The sequence below is a fragment of the Sinohyriopsis cumingii genome, chromosome 8 (assembly GCF_028554795.1).
Source record: "Sinohyriopsis cumingii isolate HCF-2022 chromosome 8, ASM2855479v2, whole genome shotgun sequence".
Taxonomy (NCBI): domain Eukaryota; kingdom Metazoa; phylum Mollusca; class Bivalvia; order Unionida; family Unionidae; genus Sinohyriopsis; species Sinohyriopsis cumingii.
In genome coordinates this window covers 127321538-127344988 of record NC_142968.1, presented here as the reverse complement: position 1 = coordinate 127344988, position 23451 = coordinate 127321538, and the positions used below count along the sequence as shown (strand labels likewise).

The 23451-nt window shown below is 35.1% G+C and overlaps 1 protein-coding gene across 1 annotated transcript in view; it reads right to left on the bottom strand.

Annotated features, from left to right (window-relative positions):
• Positions 1–12334: 12334 nt before the first annotated feature.
• LOC149794614 (uncharacterized) overlaps positions 12335–23451 on the bottom strand; it is a 31420-nt gene continuing 20303 nt past the window's right edge. Inside the window, exon 3 of the mRNA XM_089968899.1 lies at positions 12335–19458. Coding sequence (XP_089825025.1) covers positions 18983–19458 — 476 coding nt within the window. The 3' untranslated portion in view covers positions 12335–18982. The remainder of the gene's footprint in view (positions 19459–23451) is intronic.

Below are 23451 nucleotides of genomic sequence, written 5' to 3'. Positions count from 1 at the left end.
GCGTGTGATATTAAAAACGCTTCACTTTTATTCAAGATTGATACCGGAACTGATGTGACTAATTCCTGACCGCGATTTACGCTAAATCGGAGACCAAACACAACCAATATGTGATCGAAAATTGTATGTAACTGGAAACTCCGAACTTAAAGTGCTGGGAAAATTAACATGTGGACTGGAATCGAACGATGTGTTAAGTGTACAAGACATATTTGTTGTAAAAGGACTGATTCCGGCACTCTTGGGCAGGCCCGTGATTCACGATCATTGAACAGGTAAATGCTCAGTAAACGTCTCAGTTCAAAACTCAAAAGTGCAAGCAAACGTCGCGATAAATCCATAAATATAGATAGGGATTATCGCGATAAATTCCCAAATTTGTTTAAAGATCTAGAGAAAACAAAATGGTTCTTTAACATAAATCTTGACAAAAATGCAAAACCTTAAGCCTTATCTACTTCAAGAAAGGTTACTATTCCTTTACAGATGTTTCCAGATAAGGTAACTAGCAGACGATATTCTGTCCATTTTACCTGAACGATGGGCAATCTGGCAGTTTCTTCTATATGCGATCACCAAAATGTACCATTTTATTGACAAGGCACACTGAGGCAAAGTCAGTATATCAATCACAAATATAGATACTAACAGAAAGCGTGATTAGCGTTCTGTTTAAGTTTGTAAACTTCTTAAATGTTTCTTGAGATTCAATGAATATATTTCAACTTCCAAACACCAAATAAAGTCAACAGTAAATCTGCCCGCTGACCACAAATATGGAGGTTGATGACGTCATTCGGGAACTATATATTGAATAAAATTCAAAAGGAATTGGTTAGAATGGAAACAAGCTGGTGTTATTTCAAAAGTAGACGAGCCCACTGAGTTGTGCGCGGCAATGATTGTCGTTCCGTGGATCTAAATAAACTGAATAAATCAGTTAAAAGAGAGAGCCGCCCACTGCCAACAGTTAAAGAATATCATGCAAGACTAGTAGGTGCAAGGTTTTTCACCAGACTTGATGCAAACTCAGACTTTTGACAGATAAACCAATCGGAAAGATTCGCGCCGCCTTACAACTTTCATCACCCATTTTGGTAGGTTTTATTTTAATTGCCTTCCATCCAGAATCAGTTCCGCACCTGAATTATTTCAGAAAAGGATGTCAGAAACTCCGGAGTGACATGGCCGAACACCCTATCACATAGACGATGTTATTGTTTGCGGGAAAATGCACAAACAGCATGATGAAAGACAAGAAATGGTCATGAAATCAATTCAAATGGCCGGCGTCACTTTGAACGCTGCAAGGTGTGAATTTTCGAGGTCATCCATTAGGTTTCTTGGATATGTTGTTGACGAAAACGGTTGCCGACCTAATCTGGAAAAAGGCAGCGCTATAACTGAAATGGAAACTCTGAAATGCGTAATAGAGATAAGACGATTCCTCGGTATAGTAAATCAGCGTGGCAGATTTAGTCCAAATTTGGCAGAAAAACAAACAACATTACATGAGCTTTTCAAAGATAAAAACTTATGTACTTGGGGTCCAGATCAAAAACAAACCTTTAGAGATATCAAAAAGGAACTGATATCTTAATAATGATCCAAACAGAGAAATAGTTGTATCTGCAGATACATCTTCATTTGGACATGGTTCTGTCCTACGGCAAAAGAACGGCAGCATTCTGAGAACGGTGGCGTTCGCATCGCGAGGTATGTCAGAATCTGAGCAACGCTCTGCTCAAATATAACGAAGGCGTTTGCAATCACCTGGGCATGTGAACGCTTCAGTAGCTATTGAATTGGGTCACAATTCAAGCTTGAAACTGACAATAAGCCATTAGTACCACTAATAAGTACAAAAATCTTGGGAGATTTAACTCCTAGAATTCAACACTTTGGAATGCGTTTAATGAGATTCAACTTTTGTATAGTTCATGTTGCTGGCAAAAATATATTAACTGTTGATGCTCTATCCAGAGAACTTTTAACTTGTCTGTGTAAGAGCGAAAGAGAATTGTAGGCTGAAACTAACGCCTATGTTTATTTCGTAGTTAGTAATTTTCCTGCATCAAATACTCGACTTGAACAAATACAATCTGAATATCGAAGTGATTAATTTGCAAACAATTTATATAATTCTGTGAAAAGGGGTGGCCAGAGAAATCCGTTATTACCGGAAAAATGTAAATCCTACTGGGCAGATAGATGTGAATTTGCAACTCAAAATGGTCTTTTAATAAAAGGTACACACCTGGTCGTACCAGGATCACTTCAGAAAAATCCTAGAGAGAATTCACGATGGTCACCAAGGCATAGTTAAATGCCGAGAACGCGCCAAAACGTCAGTTTGGTGGAAAGGACTAAGTATTCAGCTAGAACACTTGTTAAAGTCTTGCCGAAATTGTATCTAAGACTCAAGACATCAAGCTGAACCAATGATACCAAATGAATTTCCAAATCGACCTTGGCAAAGAGTCCCCCCACACTTGCTTGAACTGAATGGTCAAACATATCTCTTGGTGATTGATTATTTCTCACGATCAATCGAAATAGCAAAATTGCAGGGCACATGTTCAAAAACAATTGTCAATCATCTCAAATCGATCTTTGCGCCACACGGTATACCAGACGTATTAGTTTCAGATAATGGTACGCAATACATATCCGCAATATTCAAAGAATTTGCAACAAATTGTGGATTCCGGCATATTACAATCAGTCCAAAATATCCACATAGCAATGATCTCGATGAAAGAGCTGTTCAAACAATTAAAACAATGCTTAACAAAGCAAACGATCCTGACATAGCTCTTTTGCCATTTTGAGCAACACCATTGCCAAATGGATACAGCACTGCAGAATTATTGACGGGAAGAAAATTACAAACTACTCTGCCAATGGCACCAAACAACTTAGAGCCGAAATGGCCAGATTTAATGAAGCTGAAGAAATCGAAAAACTATCAAAAGCAAACTCAAAAGAGAAATTATGATGATCGACATCGCGCCCGAAATAAGGAAAAAAAACTTCAGGTAGGGAATAAAGTATGGATTAAAGATCTTCTTTCTTCAGAAGTTGTTAAATCTGAGGCATCTACACATCGGTCATACATGGTAGTAACTGACGAGGGAGAGATACGGCACAGTAGGAGAAATTTAATTCCCATGCCTACCACATTATCGGAGCTTCTCATAGTGACTGTTTCAAACCCTAATCCTTTGACTGACTCAGATGACAGCAACACTACAAAAGCACACACTAATTAGCATCACTCCCAGACAAAACGGACTCTTGCAAAGTCACTTGGAAAACACTTGAAGGGAATCCATGGAAAGGAAACCAACCCTAGGACTTAATAGTCCCAAAGTGGTGTGTGAGTACAACCCTAGTTCCAGCACGCAAGGGTTGAAACCAGGCCCACTGCCAGCCTAGGCTCATATATAAAACATATTGAACATGTGTATAATATGTCTCTATACATTTCGTGGCTCATATATATACCATATTGATAACGTGTTTTATGTCTCTATACATTTTGTTGCTCATACATATAACATATTGAACATGTGTATAATATGTCTCAATACATTTCATGGCTCATATTTATAACATACTGAGTGTTTTATAAGTCTTCGTACATTTCATGACTCATATTTACAACATACTGACAATGTGTTTTATGTGTGTCTATACATTTCGTGGCTCAAATCTATAACATACTGACTGTTTTATAAGTCTCCATACATTTCATGGCTCATATTTATGACATATTGAAAATGTGTTTTATATGTCTCTGTACATTTCATGTCTCATTTATATAATATATTGAACATGGGTTTTATATGTCTAAAGATGTATCATGCAACATGTGAGTAATATGTTGACCATGTCTATTATATGTCTCTTGACTTAACTTGGCCCATGTGCAATGTGTTGACCATGTGTTTTATATTTCTGTAGACTTATCATGGTCACTATGTGTAATGTGTTGACCATACTTGTATGTCTATGTATATGTATTATGGCCCCTTATATGTAATGTGTTGACTATGTGTTATATGTGATGTGTAGTGATCATGGCCCATATATGTAATGTGTTGAACATGTGTTTTTTATATCTGTGCACACATCATGCCACTTTGTACAATGAGTTAAATATGTGTTTTATATGCCTCTATACTTACCATGGTCTTTATGTGCAGTGTGTTCAATATGTTTCATATGTCTATGCATATTTTTCATGGCCAATATGTGAATTGTGTTGTCCCTGTGGTTTATATTTTTGATATCCTATGTACACTTTAAATAGCCACCTAAATATATGTCTGATATCCAATGTGAACTTAAAATTGCCACATAAATATATTTCTGAATTTTTGTTTACAATGAGCTTAATTTGAGATATTTTTTACCTTGAAAACATTTACTGAGGTTCAGTTAACAAAACTGGTTTTCTGCCTGGTGAAATGTTTATAGAAAGAGAGAAAATTTTGTTCACTTTCACGTGACGGTTTATAACATTGTTCCTCACAGTACCAATAAAGCAATGCTGGTAGTATATAAAGAATGTTTTAGATATTTCTACGATTTTATAGTTAGCTGTGTGAATACTCTAATATAACAGGGTTACACAGAACTAGTTTTAATGAATCAATAAAACTGACATAATTACATATACAGTAAACATTGTATGTAAATAAGTATGGGGACATGCCCATTTTGCTTAATACAACACATTTTGTGATAAAGAGTAAGGCTTTTAGTAGTGTCATATAGTGTCCCCAGGGGACATGACATATTAGCTTAGAAAAAACATAATGATTGATAATGAAGTCAGGGACACATGAAAGTTTCAGCTTCCTGGAGAATGAAAACAGGATATGTGCAAAGTTTTGCTGTATCAGGTCTAGCTGTGAGTGATGTTTGCTGTAACTGTGAGTAATATTAACTCATGGATAAACTCTCCTTGAGAAAATGCATAGTCTTGGACATTGCATATAGTCAAGAGGATATTTTACTTTGTGACATGAAATTTCATCTTCTGTATGATATCTTGGTAAAATATATTGTGGCATGAAAGTTCATCTTCTGTATGATATCTTGGTAAAATACATTGTCATGGATATTACATATAGTCAACAGGACACCTTGCTTTGTGAAATGAATGTTCATCTTCTGTACTATATGAAAAATATGTAATATGTTACAAATGGCAGTCAGTGAGGTTATGTAAACCAGTCATTGCTATTTACCAAAATCTACATACTTAATGTATCTTTTATTATGATGCGGTTGTGCTATTATTACTGTAAAAGTATGCTGTCAATTATTACAACTGGATTATGTTATATGTTATTACAATGAGATTATGCTATATACTATTAATATATTATTATAATGAGGCTGTGTTATGGGTTATTACAATGAGGATGTATTGTCTGTTCTTACAATGTGGTTATGTTATATAGTTTTGCCTATGAGGTAATAGTGTCTATTATTATAATGAGGCTCTGTAGTCTTTTATTACAATGTGATTATGTTATATATTATTACAATGTGATTATGTTATCTATTATTACAATGAGTCTTTGTTACATGTTATTACAAGGAGAGCATATTATCCCTTTCTAAAATGAATTTTGTGTTAACTATTTTTAATGTTTTCAAAACATGAAATGTTTGACGTTACGCCTAGTGTACATCATCAGTCACATTGAAGTGAACTAGGCAATGCATCAAACATCTTGACGCTTTAATTACAGTATAAATTTTCATGTAAGTATTTGTAATTTAAACGCTTTTCTTGGGCTGCATTGATTGCCTTGACTGTTTTGTGATTGCCTTTCACATGGACTGTGAAATTTGAACATGCTATGATTAAAAACTAGTGTTCCAACTCTCACTGTCAGTTTGTTATATATATATATATATATATATATATATATATATATATATATATATATATATATATATATATTTATATATGGAAGATAAAAGGTGTTCGTTAGTTTTAAAATTGTTTTTAAAAATTCCTGTTATATAATATAGCAATGTGAATTTGCTTACTGGAATTTGACATTTTCCAGAAATTAGTTTGACCTGATTGTTTATCATAAACACCTAATAATAATACTTTGGATCTTTATGCTGACTAGTTCGTGACCTTGATTTAGAGTCAATATGTGTTCATATAAACAACTTCTTTTTTATTCATTTGTATTGTTGGATTGATAGAGTGAAATCAATGTTGAAGGAGAGTACGTGATTATAAGTGTATGAAGCTTCTGTCTTATTCTGGAAAGTGATCACATGACCCTCATACGGGAATCTGTTTTGCCTCTTAAGCTAGTGCATATCCTTTCCTATATAGAATTTAGACAGTTGGACCTTTTACCTTGGACATTAAAAGGTGGTTTTTTTCTGTTGTGACCAGTTGTAGTTACATTTTAAATTTTCTTTAAATTATTTAGATTCTAAGAGATCAATTTTTTTTTCCTGGAGAATATTTAAGTGCCCATACAGAATTCTTGGAAAGAGACATTTATTGATTTTTTATTTGGAATTCAAATATTATTTCATGTGGTACATCAAAGAACCATAGAAACATTAGTTCTATACTGGCTACAGTATATGTCATCGCCTTCTATTTTGGATTTTCATCAGGGCTTGAACTGAAATCCATTAGAACAATCTATTACTTGGACTTCTAATTTATAATCCTTTATTATTATTAGATTATTTTTGCATTTTATTCTTAAAACCGAAATTCGTTTTTCCATTTTTCCATTTATACTTTGTTTTCTATGGAAATAAACTATTTGTTAAATTTTACAAAGGTTGCTGTCTTCACTCTATTCATGTTTTGCTGTTTATGAGAGCCTAAACATGTAACATCCAAGAACTGATACCTCTGTTAAGTGTCCTGCTTTGCTCAATAATATAGTTGTAGCTCAAAATCTTATCTTAGTTTTGTCAGCTTTTTCAAAGGTAATAAATACACCTTGATCATTTTGACTGCACGCTTGTGTTTTCTTTTGTAACAATGGTTAAGGTTTGGTTACACATTTATACTGTTATGTCCAAATTGATACAGAGACTGTTTTAAAAGGACTTTGGGATCAATTTGCCCATGTATACCCCAGACTCCGTCTGCTCCTGCATTCAAGTCAAAGTCATTGAAACATTTAAGCTTGGTATTTTACTTTTGTTTCCTCTCCCATATGCACCAAAGAAATTGGAATGGAATGTCTATATAGTTACTATTTATTTGGTGAAAGAATTCGGTCTTTAATAAAATAAATATCTGAAAAGTTAAAATCTTGTTTATCAAATGTTTCACATTCCCATCATATCCTTTCACAAATATATATATATATATATATATATATATATATATATATATATATATATATATATATATATATATATATCAAGTCTTACAAATTCCCATCATATCCTTTTACAAATATATTATCTTGATATCAAATGTTTCAAATTCCCATCATATCCTTTTACAAATATATTATGTTGATATCAAATGTTTCAAATTCCCATCATATCCTTTTACAAATATATTATCTTGATATCAAACCTTACAAATTCTCATCATATCCTTTTACAAATATATTATCTTGATATCAGATCTTACAAATTCCCATCATATCCTTTTACAAATATGTTATCTTGATATTAAATCTTACAAATTCCCATTATATCCTTTTACAAATATATTATCTTGATATCAAGTCTTACGAATTCCCATCATTATCTAGATATCAAATCTTACAAATTCGCATCATATCATTTTACAAATATATTATCTTGATATCGAATCTTACAAATTCGCATCTTATCATTTTACAAAACTATTATCTTAATAAGAAGAAGATACGACAATTTGACTGGTGATATGAACTATACTTAGTACAAATGGTAACATGATCTGTATTTCGGTCCAATGAAAATATGATCCGTATTTAGGTGCAATGGTGATATGATCTGTATTTAGTCCAATGGTAATATGATCTGTAATGAGGTCCAATGGTAATATGATCTATATTTAGGCCCAATGGTAATATGATCTGTATTTAGGTCCAACGAAAATGTGATCTGTATTTAAGTACAATGGTAATATGATCTGAATTTAGGTAGTATATAATCTGAATTAGGTGCATTGGTAATATGATCAGTACTTAGGTACAATGATAATATAATCTGTATTTAGGAAGATTGGTGTGTGTGTGTGATTTGGATTTTTAACATAGATTTAACAATTTTTCAGTCATATCGCTAAGATGTCTGCAGTGTAATAGTTTATAGTGATGACTACCACTGGGGCATCATGCCGCAGACATGTAGCATGATGTACAACCCAGCCACATTATCTTAACACCAGGCAGACCAGTCCTAACACAAACCTCTTAATCTGAACGCCAAGCGAGGCAGCTGTTAGTACCATGTTTGTAAGTCTTTGGTATGACTCGGCTGGTGTTCGAACCCATGGCCTCCCGCATCCAAGGCAGATGCTCTAACCACTAGGCCATCGAAGCGGTTGGAACATTGGTAATATAATCTAAATTAGGAGTGTTGTTAATATGATCTTTGCGTAGGTACATCAAAATATTATGTGTACTTAAGTACATTGGTATTATAACCTATATTCAGTGCCGTCTTAAGGCATGGGCACACTGAGCAGTTGCCCAGGGCCTCACGCTTCTAACCTTTTATTCCTGTGGGTGGGTAGGGCCGGAAGGAGGCTCCAGTGCATTGCTTTGCCCAGAGCCTACAATGTTGTGAAGACGGCCCTGCCTATACTTAGGTATTTCGTAATATGATCTCTATTTAGGTGCGTTGTTAACATGATCTGTATGTATTTACAATGGTAATATATATAAGTAAATCGCATTTTTTTATAATAATGGAATTTGGGGAAAAAGTGTCTAATAAGCAGATTTATTATTTTACAAGATTAGTTATATTGCAAGTTCTTTTATTAATTGTTTGCTAAATACTAGATTATACAGTTTAACCTACTCCCAATATTAGTGAATAATGTTTTGATATATATTCATGTAGTTATAATTTTTACAAACTATAATACAATAACTTATTTATGTAAAACATTACATACAATACATTGTACTTGTGGGGGTGTAGTGGTTGTCTAGGGGTGGGGTTCTTCTTATAGACTTTAACGAATTATGAGAAGTTCCCCTGGTCCTTATTCAGAAGGTTAATTCTGGACACTATATTATTTATTGACTAAATATATTTATGGCTACGAGCCCCCAGTCAGCAATGCCGACAGTTAAATTAAAAGAAATACAAAGATGAAATTTAAACAATAACAATTTAATAAATGAAATTTAAAAGAATTTAAAGTAATCAATGTCTCTCTTTCACCCAATGATCCCTTTGATCATCATTTGAGTTCACAGTGTGAGGAGATTTTTCCCTTCTTGAGTGCTACTCATCTAAATCTCTTCGTTCCCTTGTCTTTCTCTCCTTGTGTGATCTCCACTTCCGCTTCCTCTTCTATAATCCTTGTTCCTTGCCGTTATCTTGACTTCCGGTTCCTCTTCTAGTATCCGGAACCCTTGACGGTATCCCTTGAGGTCACCCGAAATTCACTCGGTATCTCTCACCGTCACCCGAAATTCTCTGAACTTCTCTCGTCCCCCGAAATTCTCTGAAATTCTTTCGTCCCCCGAAAGCTTCCTGATCGAAGCTATTTCATGAATTTCCTAAATTCCGCCAATTTTTACGAATGGCTAACGGAGTGTGTGTCACTGCGACTCTTAAACACCAACTGACGAATTTCAGGCTTGTACAAGTCTTATGCCAGTTTCTCGAATCAAGTCCCACCTACAACGTATCCCGATTGGATGGCGACGGACTCTGGTCATTTGATCGAACTGTCAATCATAAAAATGTCAGTCTGTGTGTCCCCATGTACTGTCCAGCCTACCATTGTCGGCTTCCGGCTCTTTGAAGTTGTCTACGTCACGTGTTCCCATGTACAAAGATTTCCGCCAGATTTCCACTCAAGAGCTCAAACAAAGACTGGGTTATGTAAGAGGATTAGCCAACTTAGGTACTTGGAAAACCAAAGCTTACCTGGCTCCCCTTACAGACTTATAAATACATGTATAATACAAGGGGTTGGGGTAAAACATCACAGTACTGTATATTAATAATGATGATGCGAAACAAAATAAAATGAAGAATTTTTTACTAACTTTATATTGAATCAGTTAAGTCATTAGTAACTCGACATTGTCTGAATAAATATGTAATAACCCTCCATCATGTCCAAGTCTTTCCATTGTGTCTCTAAGCTTGTAGTTCACTCCCTAATTGTATCTCTAAAATTTTAGTCACCCAAAATTGTTTGTAAATGTGTAGTTATGTTACACTGTGTATGCACCAAGTCTGTAGTTACAATCCGTTGTGTGCGTGTATGCAAAGAACTTGCAAATGACATATATAATTCTGTTGAAATTCTGTTGAACACAATGCATGTTTGAAATTTGCTGACCTCAACAAATGGGACCATTGATATCTCTCTCTCTCTCTCTCTCTCTCTCTCTCTATATATATATATATATATATATATATATATATATAGCATTCATACGCTTAAAATAAAGGGCACCTCTGTCTGCGGCAGTTTGAATCTTGGATTCAGCCAATGTGGGTATGTGAGAAAGCTTGCCAGTACCTTATCGTGGGTCGGTGGTTCTTTCCGGGGTTTTCCCGCGTTCTTCCTCCACTATTAATACTGGCCGTCACGTAAAGCCTACCGTTTGCTGAAACATGGCGTTAAACCTCACAACAACAACAAAAACAATAAAGATTATACAAGTTTTGTCAGAAAGAACGAAAGTTATTGTAAGCAAAGTGGTCTGTATTATTGATATGTATGATGAGATGGTGAAAATAAAATGTGCATACACAAGTGTACTCTTTCTGACAGCTATAGTTTCTAAAGAAAGAAAGATAGGACAAAGACAGAAATCATTCACTAGATCAGTCATGAACGAATATTCAGTCAAAAGTATACGAGTATATAAATACAACAAAGATCAATGTATCTTTGGGTGCTGGGCATTTTAATGACTTTGCATTGAACATGAAGGATAAACCATAGTGAATCATACATAGTATATTTACATTAATGATTTGTAGTGAACCATAACTTAATTTTGTATTTACATGATAATATGTAGTGAGCCATAAATTAATTACATATTTACAGCATAACCTAACTGTATTGACAAATTATCTTGAGTAAACGTGCTAACGTAAAAATAAGACAGTGCATTACGTAGTAATATTTCGGAGGCTACAACTGCTGTAAACAGAATACAGAAAATGGATCTTACTGTATTTCTATACACGCAAAGTTTACAAAATATGAAAATTGTAGCAAATTATATGAAATAAATCTGTGAAATGAGGCTGGAACAAAAACTATGAAACAACTGTGAAGTGAGACTGTATGTATGTATGTGTGCATTTATGCATTTGTAGATATGTATGTATGTATGTATGTATATATATATATATATATATATATATATATATATATATATATATATATGTATATATATATATATATATATATATATATATATATATATATATATATATATATGTACGTATTATGGGTATGTATATAATGAATGTATGTATGTATGTATGTCATTGTTTTTGTGACATTAATGTTTACGAATTCTTATGTGCCTGTCTGTGAGACAGATGAACTGTGTGTGATTTATGACTGCGATATATAGGATTTGCGTCCTCTCTTAGGTTGGTGGCCAGCTTGTAGAGGTGAATCTGAGGCATTCGAAGATGAAAAAGGGGGGAATAGTGTAGCTGTCGGTGTGCCAGTATATAAAGTCACTAACTAACCAGAGTTGCTTGTTCAGATCCTTAAGTCTTAAGTGATATGTGTGCCCAACGCCAAGTCAGGTAAACTGGGTTCGATTCCTGGCCATGATAGTTGGTAGTTTGCTACCCTCCTTTTTTTGCACAAATGCCAGCAAACATGCCAATTTATTTTTATCCAGATTTTGTCAATTTAGTAGAACTGTAATAAGTTTTCATCCCAAGATGTTTATGCTTAACCAATAACAATCAACAAGAAAACAATCTTGTAATGGCAGGCAAATATCACCCTGAACCTTCTTTAAAAGCAATAAAAAGCAATTGATGCACAAATAAATAATGGCACAAAGGTGCTTAAAAATAATTTCCATATTTTCAGGATGTGAGGACTCGTGAAGCTTGAAAATTGAACATGCACACACTGGGTCAACAGATGTAGTGAATGACAGAACTTTATTTTAATATACTCTTACAAATAGTGTCAAAACAGATGAATACATACACTAAGACCCTGCTATAGCATGAAGGTTGTTTCATAGAATGTCATGTTATTATGTAGTGCATTACACAATGGCGCAACAAACGTCGATTAACTCATCTCTTTGTCTGTATGCAGACCTGCCAACCCTGACAAGTCCGTCTCAGTATGGTAGTTGATTTTTCTTCTGTAAGATTGACCAGTTTTCTGTTAGGTGTAACACATTATCAATATCTGCCATTGTAAAGCTTGAAAACGTAATTAGCGACGATAAACATTATGTTCAACTGAAAAGGTTGTATAGTACGCGTAGATTTTCTTTACCACTAGTACATCTGCAAATACTTTAGTTCCAAACCCTATACAAGTCAATGGCTTGTTGTTTTCTCTCAACTTAACGTAATTCTTGGACATTCTTTTTCCATTTCACATGACGACTGTAATCATATCTCCCGCCACGAGACATACTCAAATTCGCACGTGATGTCCAATACACGTAATTATGTCCTTTCCAGCATTTAATCATAAGAATCTGAATACTCCTTTTTATTCTTCTGTGTTGATTATTAACACTTTTCTAGAAGTTTATTTTCCCGTTGGTCTTTAACATGCATCTCTTTCTGGATGCCATTTAAAAAAATATAATCATGCAGATGCTTTGAATGAAAAAATAGGTGCAGTTTAAAGCGTACTGGGTGCTGCTGTAAAGTTATTCTGGTTACCTACCTAATTTCACAAATTCCAAACACGGATGAACCAATTATCCGGACTGTTCGGCAACAATCATTTTTTGTAGTTTTTACTTGTATGCCATAAGTCCGTATTTTAAGAGCAATTTTTGTAAGACTTATGGCAAAATTGTAAGGGTTGGCAGATCTGTGTATGAATAGGAAGGGAAGTGTAAGATATGGTGCCAAGCTTGTCCTTCAATGACACAACTGCCTTCTTAAGTCCGTGCACATTTAATGAGAAATATTATAAATACATTGATTATACATTTGCTATTTGAATTTAATCAGACAATGCCATGGTATATACATGACTATAGCATGAATACCGTCATTAATGCATCGATACTCATTACATCCATGCAGAGAAACCATAATAACTCATTTCAAAATATGCATAATGAAGCAAACATTGTGGTCATTTCAGTGTAAATCAGTCATCCAACCCTTTATAAACTGGCAGAAATGCGTTAAGTAATTTTAGTCATATACTGAAAGACTTGAAGGAAAGAACATAGAGGCATGTTTTATGAACAAGAGTTATCTCTCTTTGACAAACAGTGGACATACAGCTGGAGTCTCAAATTCAACCACCTTGATGGCCACATGAGCGCATTTTCGATTGGACAAGAGCCGTACCACCTTTGTTATCTCTCGTGACACCTTGTGATGCTATTCATATTGTGGGCCACACAGTATGGATTGGTGGGCCGCATGCAGCGTGCGGGCCACATGTTTGACACCCCTGACATACAGGTATATTTTATGAATAAGAGTTATCTCTCTTTGACAAGCATGCAATATACAAGTTTAAATACATTCTGAAGACTGAATGAATGAATTGTTAATGGGCAGGTATTTATGAAACGGAAAGGATTCAGTGAATTGTGTGACAGTTGGCAACCAGCAAAAAACACTGCAATATTAAAAGACATGCTGTATCAATGAGATAATGTGCCAAAAGTACAGTGCACCTCTGGAGGTACAGGAAACACTATACAAGAAATAACAATTTAAAAAGTGTGTTGAAGAAAAATAACGATTCTCTCAGATTTATATATAAACATTGCATTAAATAGCAAATCTCAAAACATCAACAGTAAATAACAAAACAGTAAATATGAAATGTGACAAGATTGTTAAACGTAAGCATTGTCCGAGTATGAAAATAAATGATATTATGGAAGAACAGAAAATGATATTCATACATATTAAGCTCATTTTAAGTACATCATAAAAAGCTGAAAAAACATGTATCTGAAAAAGCTACACATACTGTATCTGGAAAAGCATGTTTACCTGGAAAACACTTTTTAAAAGTAAATTAAGTTTTTTTCTGAAAAAACTTACCAGATCACAATTAGTTTAAGATATAAATCTACTGCCTCCTGTATCAAGCCAACTAAAAAGACAAAAAAAAGTCTTTTTCATCTATTTAATGGACAAAGGCTAATAAATCGTGCCCGTTACCTCCATTTGTCCAAACCAGGTGTCACTAGCTTTTAAGCTGAACGATATGTCAACAAGGATGCTGGCATGACAAGGTGGTTGGGAAGAATGTAAGCAATGCTAGTGAGCAAGTCCGGAGTAGGAATGAACTTGCCTAAGTATATTGCCATCGTTCTAGAAAACCCAATGGCTGATATTGAGGCCAGATTGTAGGACATTGAACTGATAACCAAGTTACAGTAAGTAAATTAAATGGAGTGTTGTGACTGGGTGATAGGGACATGAAAATATGTGTCGGTCAGATCAAGACTGACGGCATTCTCATCCTTTCTGATGTAGAGACAGATTGATCTCACCATCTTCATCTTGAATTTTGATGGTATAATGTACTGGATGACACAACTCAGGTTGATGATTGTCTCAATGTCAGTCACATTCTGAAGAGAACGAAGTCTCAAATAAAACACTGGATATTGTGGTTTTTGCACAATCTCCACTGAAAGTTTAGGGATGAGTGACCATATATCTTGCTATAAAATGTCATCTTTCAAAAGGCCTTACGGTAATTGCATAAGAAGGGGTGAAGCGTAATGGGGAGGGCAGTGGATACATAAATCTGAAGCTCTTCTAAAATGACCTTCATCACCCAATTATACTAAGGAAGATGGTAATCCATTGAGATTGAAAATGTTGGAGATGGCTTATCGCCGGTAGGCTGGCTGTGGGTGGTGGGGTTAATATGTCAACATCTGGCTCTAGAAGGCTTGAAAGCCAAGAAACTTGGTGTTTTGCCTCCATGGTAATTATGCTTTCTAGTCTGATTAGATGGGTATAGTCTGGTAGTGGATTGGGATCTACACCACACTGGGATCTATACTGCGTAGATGACTGTAAATATCCCTTTCCCCTATTCCACCTATCAATCATCCTTCTTTTGTGCCTGTGCCAGATTGATATGAAAATCTGGAGTGGGGAGTACAGCCAGTCGGACAAGCTGCTCCTGATATACTTGCCTCTGAACTTCTTCAATCTTCTATCCCAAATGTAAAGGCGTTCCAAATGGGATTTTCCATATAATCGGATTGGGATGCAGCTTAAGAGACGTGGAATGCAGGCATGCATCACATCTAATCAAATTCAAATTGGGGGAAGTGAACAACGAATTGGCCATGGAGTAATGCATGATTCTATTGATGACCCGAACAATATAGGCTATCCCCTCCCAGCCGTAGTAATTCCCCGATTTGTTCTGCCAGTCTGAAAATGGCCAATAAACCCAGAGTCAAGCATAGAAAAGTGGCAAACACGTTCCTAACTAGTTTGGAAGTGGCCGTAACACATTATTTTCCACTTTATAGAACAGTGGCAGGGACGTATACTGCCACTAGTTTTGTATCTAGCACCAGGACAATTATACAGACATAATACACAACTCCAAATTAGACAGTAGCTGCTGATAATTTTAATGGAAATACACTTGGCATGTTTGGAAGGTAATTCTGTTGATGTACTACACGACTGCAAAGGTTACCTATTGACAGCAAGGGGAAGAAATGTACAAGAGTTAATAACCTTTATCTACCTGAAATGGACGGAAAAGCCGATTTTTTTTGTGTTTCTAGTAGGGCTGGATTTGGGAAATAGTACATTTATATCCTAATGTTAATGTCATTAGGGAATGTGTTTGAAGGAGAAACTTATAATTGATGATCTAAAAGACAACAAGCTTGTATAGAATGTTCTGATCAAAATAAACTGTAATGAAAATAAATGTCAATACAATCATGAAGATAATGAAGAGCAGATCAATGTTTACACAATCATGGAGTTATTTATGCTTCTTTCATTCCAAAAAGGTATAACGATCATGTCAGTTATAAAGCAGATTGTGTAGCTTTTCTGGACCAAATGTTTACTATGTATAATTCTACCACAACTTTGCTGGCCCAAATCTGTACCATATGCAATTCTAATATATATGTAAAACCTTTTGCAATGAATTATCACAAATTATTCACAATCAGTTAACATACAAAGATTTTTAGTTCTATAAACTGTATTTAGGATCAAACTTAGTAACAATATTTAAATCATCACGATATAAGTTTCTCATCAATATCCATGTATACACACATCTTTCACCTGATTAACCTCTCCTGTGGACATCGAATTCACATATCACATTTTGTAAATAGGCTATATTCATATATCTATACAAATTTCATTAGGCATCCTATACATATGAACAGGGTGACCTTTGCATTTTAATGAGGTGATCTTGCATATTAATGAGGTGACATCTGCATATTAATGTGGTGATATTGCATATTAATGAGGTGACCTTTGCATAGTAATGAAGAGAGCTTGCATATTAATGAGGTGATCTTGCATCACTTTACACTTCTTGCCACTCCCTGACAAAATTTCTGATCCATTTTAATCTGCATTGATACATAGGCCATTTTCATCCGGATGTATCTCTGCATATCTATGAGGAGATCTTGCATAAAGTGACTATTTTTAAATAATACTTTGCTCTTACATGGTAAATAAACTTAATTTCACCAAGATGTAGGACATGCATGTGAAATCCTAGCATATCGCTGACTTGCTAAGTAAACAATTTCAGCAGCATATGTAACTTGTCTGCGTAATTATAAATATCAATGACATGATCTCTGCATTCAATTGGCTGTGCTGTTGAGTACTATAGGAACTATATTTTTTATGAGATTTTGATGCATATTGATAGGCAGTATTATATCATCAAGATGTCACACGAGTTTGACTATGAGCAAAATTTACTCAAATGTAAGAGGTTATCTTGTAACAGAGTGGGATATTTAATATAAGGCAGGAAGATGAGGATGTGGAGATGCACAGCCTAGAGATCTACAGAGACTGTCTGCTGTATTGCAATGTGCCATTCCTGATTAATGCTGTCAACTCCATTTCTGAACATTCTCCCCTCAGACATTTGTCTAAGATGGAAAGAGTGGTTATGAGTTGAAACTTTCAAACTATTTTGGACACCAGAAATATATAGTAGAAATCCGGATTTTATTAATTCTCCACCCCTTTGACTGTGAGTTTCAAGTTTTCAGGGTCGGTACTCATCTGATAGACTAACCAGTTTGGATTGGTGAAAGAGAATATGAGTCCTTGTTAAAGGCATATTGTAGCCAGAATTAAAGTTTGAAAGCTGTCCCAACCCTCAATGAAGCAGAATGAACTCATAACTGAACAAGGTGCAAAATCATTTCAAAACAGCAAAATGCACACAAAAAACCCTCAAATAATGCAAAGAACTGGGAGAAAAACAATATAAATAACACAATGACTGACTGACAATATGTATAACAATGAAGGCTAAATCCACTGGATCATCTTAAAATATGAATTCGCATAATCAGTCCAAGAAAAAAATATATGTTGGCTATTACTAACAACTGCAGTTGTTGGAGCCTTTTTGTTATTGTAGCCTTGTTGAGGCCTTTGGTATATATATGTGCATGTGTGTGTATGTAGGTAGGTATGTAGGCATTAGAGTTTATGGCACATCAGCACTGTAATTGCTATATTTCGCTGACTTAAAGTAAAGTTTTCAGTAATGTAAACAAAAGAAATTGAAGAATATCTTTGGGATCATAGTCTCTCTCAAAACAGATGTAAAGATGAAATACTGCAAGAAAAAAATCAATGGTGTATATGTTACAATTCTGTAAAATGCCTAAAAAGCAAAATGATAACAAGATACAAGGCAACATCCTTAAAATACTGGGTTACAATATGTTATGAAATCACATTCCCTCAAAGAATCAAATACATTGTTCTGGTGTATTTCATAAAATAGTTCCACAAGTTCACATAAAGACCATGCCTTTGATTTGTGTACTTGGGTAGCTGAATTCATGGTTGAGGGAGGGTGCAGTAGTTGCTACTACTTTTTTCTTTGATGCAGCAGTTGTTAATGCATTGGTTGTTGAAGTCTGTACCTTTAAAGACTAGGTTGTTAGTATCATAGGTATGGGTGCAGTTGCTATTGCTTTTGTTGTTGATGCATTAGTTGCGGTAGCTTTGGCTGCTGATGTCTGAACCTTTGGAGTTTGAGTTCTTTGGTTGTCAAAATTGTAATGCTTCTACTGTTCACACAGCTGTTGTTAAAGCCCTGGTTGCTCATATCTGGACTTTTAGAGATTAAGTTGTTTATGCTACAGTTGTTGATGCAGTTGTTGCTACTGCTTTTGTCATTGATACGGCAGTTGTTGAAGCTTTCACTGTTGATGCCTGAACCTTTGGAGATTGAGCTATCAGTGGCGTAGTTGTTGATGATTTTGTTGTTGATGCTTTTGTTGTTGAAACTTTGGGTGTTGATGTCTGGAGTTTTGGAATCTGACTTTGTTGTGCCATTATGTGGATGCAGCAGTCGCTAGTTTTTTTCTGTCGATTTAGCAGGTCTTGAAGCTCTGGATTTTGGTCTATTGACTTTTGAAGACTTAGATGTTTCTGCAGGAGTTGCTACTGCTTTTGGCATTGATGCAGGAGTTTTTAAGGATTTGGTTGCTGATGTCGGGGCTTTTGGAGACTTAGATTTTTTTGTTGTAGTTGTTACTGCTTTTGTCACTACAGTTGTTGAAGCTTTGGTTGGTGTCTCAACTTGTGGAGACTGAGATGTTTGTGATGTAACTGTGGGTGCAGCAGATCCTATAGCTTGTTTTGCTGATGCAGCAGTTATTGAATCTTTGGTTGTTAATGTCTGAACGTTTGTCTTCTGAGTTGTTTGTGCCATCGGTATGGGTGCAGCAGTTTTCAATAACTCATCGCTTGGTGACAGAGACATTTGTGCGGTAGTTGCAGGTGCAACTGCTGTCTTTAATCTTTCTGTTAGTTTGGGAGATGCTGAAGCTGAAAAGAAACTTTTAAAGTAGATCATATCATACAACAGATATGTTATTAATATGAAAAGTTCAAGGTTGCTAATCAGATTTAGTTTCTAATCAAAGCATTTTCATGTTACTGAAAGATGTGCAGAATCACCCATATTGAATACACATGGATGGCTGTGATCAATCCTGAGTACACATTGATGCATTTGGTCAATAATGAGTACATATGGGTACATGTCATCAATACTGAGTACACAGTAATGCATATGGTCAATATTGAGTACATATGGGTACATGTCATCAATACTGAGTACACATTAATGGATATGGTCAATACAGAGTACATATGGGTACACATGCTTAATACTGAGAACATATGGATTCATATTATACATGCTTTAGTGACATGTTTGATGGGAAATCTCTGAAAATGAATACAGTTGCAAATGTGTAGGACTCCGATGTTTGTACTACAAGATTAAGATGCTGGTAAATTAACCCTACTTTATCATCAGTTACAATACTTTCCTAACATAATATTAACACATCTTAACCTAACTCAGATTAATATATCAGAGTAGTAAAAACCTGGATGCATTATAAAATGTATAACAATGATCGAACCAGCTGAGATTACTAAACCAAAGCAGTAAAAATTCAGGCGTATTGTGAAATGTACAGCAATCATCAAACTAACCCAGATTATTGTATCAGAGTATTAAAAAACTCAGGAGTATTATGAAATGTACAACAGTGGTCAAACTAGCTCTGATTACTTTATGAGTAGTCAAAACCCAGGAATATTATGAAACATAGAACTGTGGTCAAACCAGCTAAGCAGACCTGGCATTACAGTCAGGTGTATGGACAATGGATGATGCATGAAAGACAATGTCATACGCATACTTGGCATTACAGTCAGATGAATGGACAATGGATGATGCATGAAAATATTACCATAAGCACACTTAGTATTACACTCAGGTGTATGGACAATGGATGATGAACGAAAGACAGTGCCATAAGCACACATGGCATTCCAGTCAGCTGTACGAACAATGGATGATGCATGAAGATATTACCATAAGCACACTTGACATTACACTCAGGTGTATGGACAATGGATGATGCATGAAAGACAGTGACATAAGCATACTTAGTATTACACTCATGTGTATGGACAATAGATGATGCATGAAAGACAGTGACATAAGCACACTTGGCATTACAGTCAGGTGTCTGGACAATGGATGATGCAAGAAAACATTACCATAAGCACACTTACATAACAGGTTGATGTCTGAACCTTTGGCTTCTGAGCTGTTTGTGCCATAGTTGTGGGTGCTGCAGATGATACTGCCTTTGTCACTGATACGGCAGTTGATGAAGTTTATGTTGATGTGTGACGTTTTGGAGGCTGAATTGGCTGTGTTGTAATTGTGGGTGCAGCAGGTGCTACAGTTTTTGTTGCTGATGCAGCAGTTGTTGAAAGTTTGGTTGTTAATGTCTGGACATTTGGAGACCGGATTGTTTTTGCCTTGTTACGGGTGTAGCAGTTTTCAATAACTCAACTTTTGGAGACATAGTCGTTTGTCAATATTGAGTTTATATGGGCACATGTGATTAATACTGAGTTCACACTGATGCATGTGGTCAATATTGAGTTCATATGGGTGCATGTGATTAATACTGAGTTCACACTGATGCATGTGGTCAATATTGAGTTCATATGGGTACATGTGATTAATACTGAGTTCACACTGATATATGTGGTCAATAATGAGTTCATATGGGTACATGTGATTAATATTAAGTTCACACTGATGAATGGGGTCAATAGTGAGTTCATATGGGTACATGTGATTAATACTGAGTTCACACTGGTGCATGTGGTCAATATTGAGTTTACATGGGTATATGTGATTAATACAGAGTTCACACTGATGCATGTGGTCAATATTGAGTTCATATGAGTACATGTGATTAATACTGAGTTCACACTGATGCATGTGGTCAATATTGAGTTTACATGGGTATATGTGATTAATACTGAGTTCACACTGATGCATGTGGTCAATATTGAGTTCATATGGGTACATGTGATTAATACTGAGTTCACACTGATGCATGTGGTCAATATTGAGTTCATATGGGTACATGTTATTAATACTGAGTTCACACTGATACATATGGCCAATAATGAGTTCATATGGGTACATGTGATTAATATTAAGTTCACACTGATGCATGTGGTCAATAATGAGTTCATATGGGTACATGTGATTAATAATGAGTTCACACTGGTGCATGTGGTCAATAATGAGTTCATATGGGTATATGTGATTAATATTAAGTTCACACTGATGCATGTGGTCAATATTGAGTTCATATGGGTACATGTGATTAATACTGAGTTCACACTGATGCATGTGGTCAATATTGAGTTCATATGGGTACATGTGATTAATAATGAGTTCACACTGATGCATGTGGTCAATATTGAGTTCATATGGGTACATGTGATTAATAATAAGTTCACACTGATGCATGTGGTCAATATTGAGTTCATATGGGTACATGTGATTAATACTGAGTTCACACTGATACATGTGGTCAATAATGAGTTCATATAGGTACAAGTGATTAATAATAAGTTCACACTGATGCATGTGGTCAATATTGAGTTCATATGGGTACATGTGATTAATACTGAGTTCACACTGATGCATGTGGTCAATATTGAGTTCATATGGGTACATGTGATTAATACTGAGTTCACACTGATACATGTGGTCAATAATGAGTTCATATGGGTACGTGTGATTAATAATAAGTTCACACTGATGCATGTGGTCAATATTGAGTTCATATGGGTACATGTTATTAATACTGAGTTCACACTGATACATGTGGTCAATAATGAATTCATATGGGTACATGTGATTAATAATAAGTTCACACTGATGCATGTGGTCAATATTGAGTTTATATGGGTACATGTGATTAATACTGAGTTCACACTGATACATGTGGTCAATATTGAGTTCATATGGGTACATGTTATTAATACTGAGTTCACACTGATACATGTGGTCAATAATGAGTTCATATGGGTACATGTGATTAATAATAAGTTCACACTGATGCATGTGGTCAATATTGAGTTCATATGGGTACATGTGATTAATACTGAGTTCACACTGATGCATGTGGTCAATATTGAGTTCATATGGGTACATGTTATTAATACTGAGTTCACACTGATACATGTGGTCAATAATGAGTTCATATGGGTACATGTGATTAATAATAAGTTCACACTGATGCATGTGGTCAACATTGAGCACATATGGGTACATGTGATTAATAATAAGTTCACACTGATGCATGTGGTCAACATTGAGCACATATGGGTACATGTGATCAATACTGAGTACACACTGATTCATGCGGTCATTACTGACTACATATGAATCCATGAAGTTATTGCATGATGTTTTTAAAATATGCATTCTTTAGTGGAAACATGTTTCATGGAAAATTACTGAAAATTAATACAGATACACTTGTGTTGGATTCCAGTGTTTGTATGGTGTTTGTACTGCAGGATTAAGTTGTTGCTAAATTACACCTACTCTATCATAGGTTACAATACTTTCCTAACATCTTAAACTAATTCAGATTAATATATCTGAGTAGTAAAAAGTGGATGCATTATAAAATGAACAAGAATGATCAAACCTGCTGAGATTGCTGTAATCATAGCAGCAAAAGCCCAGGCATATTGTGAAATGTACAACAATAGTCAAACTAGCACAAATTACTGTATAAGAGTAGTAAAACCCTAGGAGTATTCTGAAATGAACTAGAGTCATCAAACTAGCTCAGCTACGGTATCAGGGTAGTAAAAATCTAGGAGTAGGACAATGGTCACAAGAAAAGTTATAGTCTAAATACTATAAACAGAAAATAACAATGTTGATAATATAATTTATTACTTTTTCATTCCTGA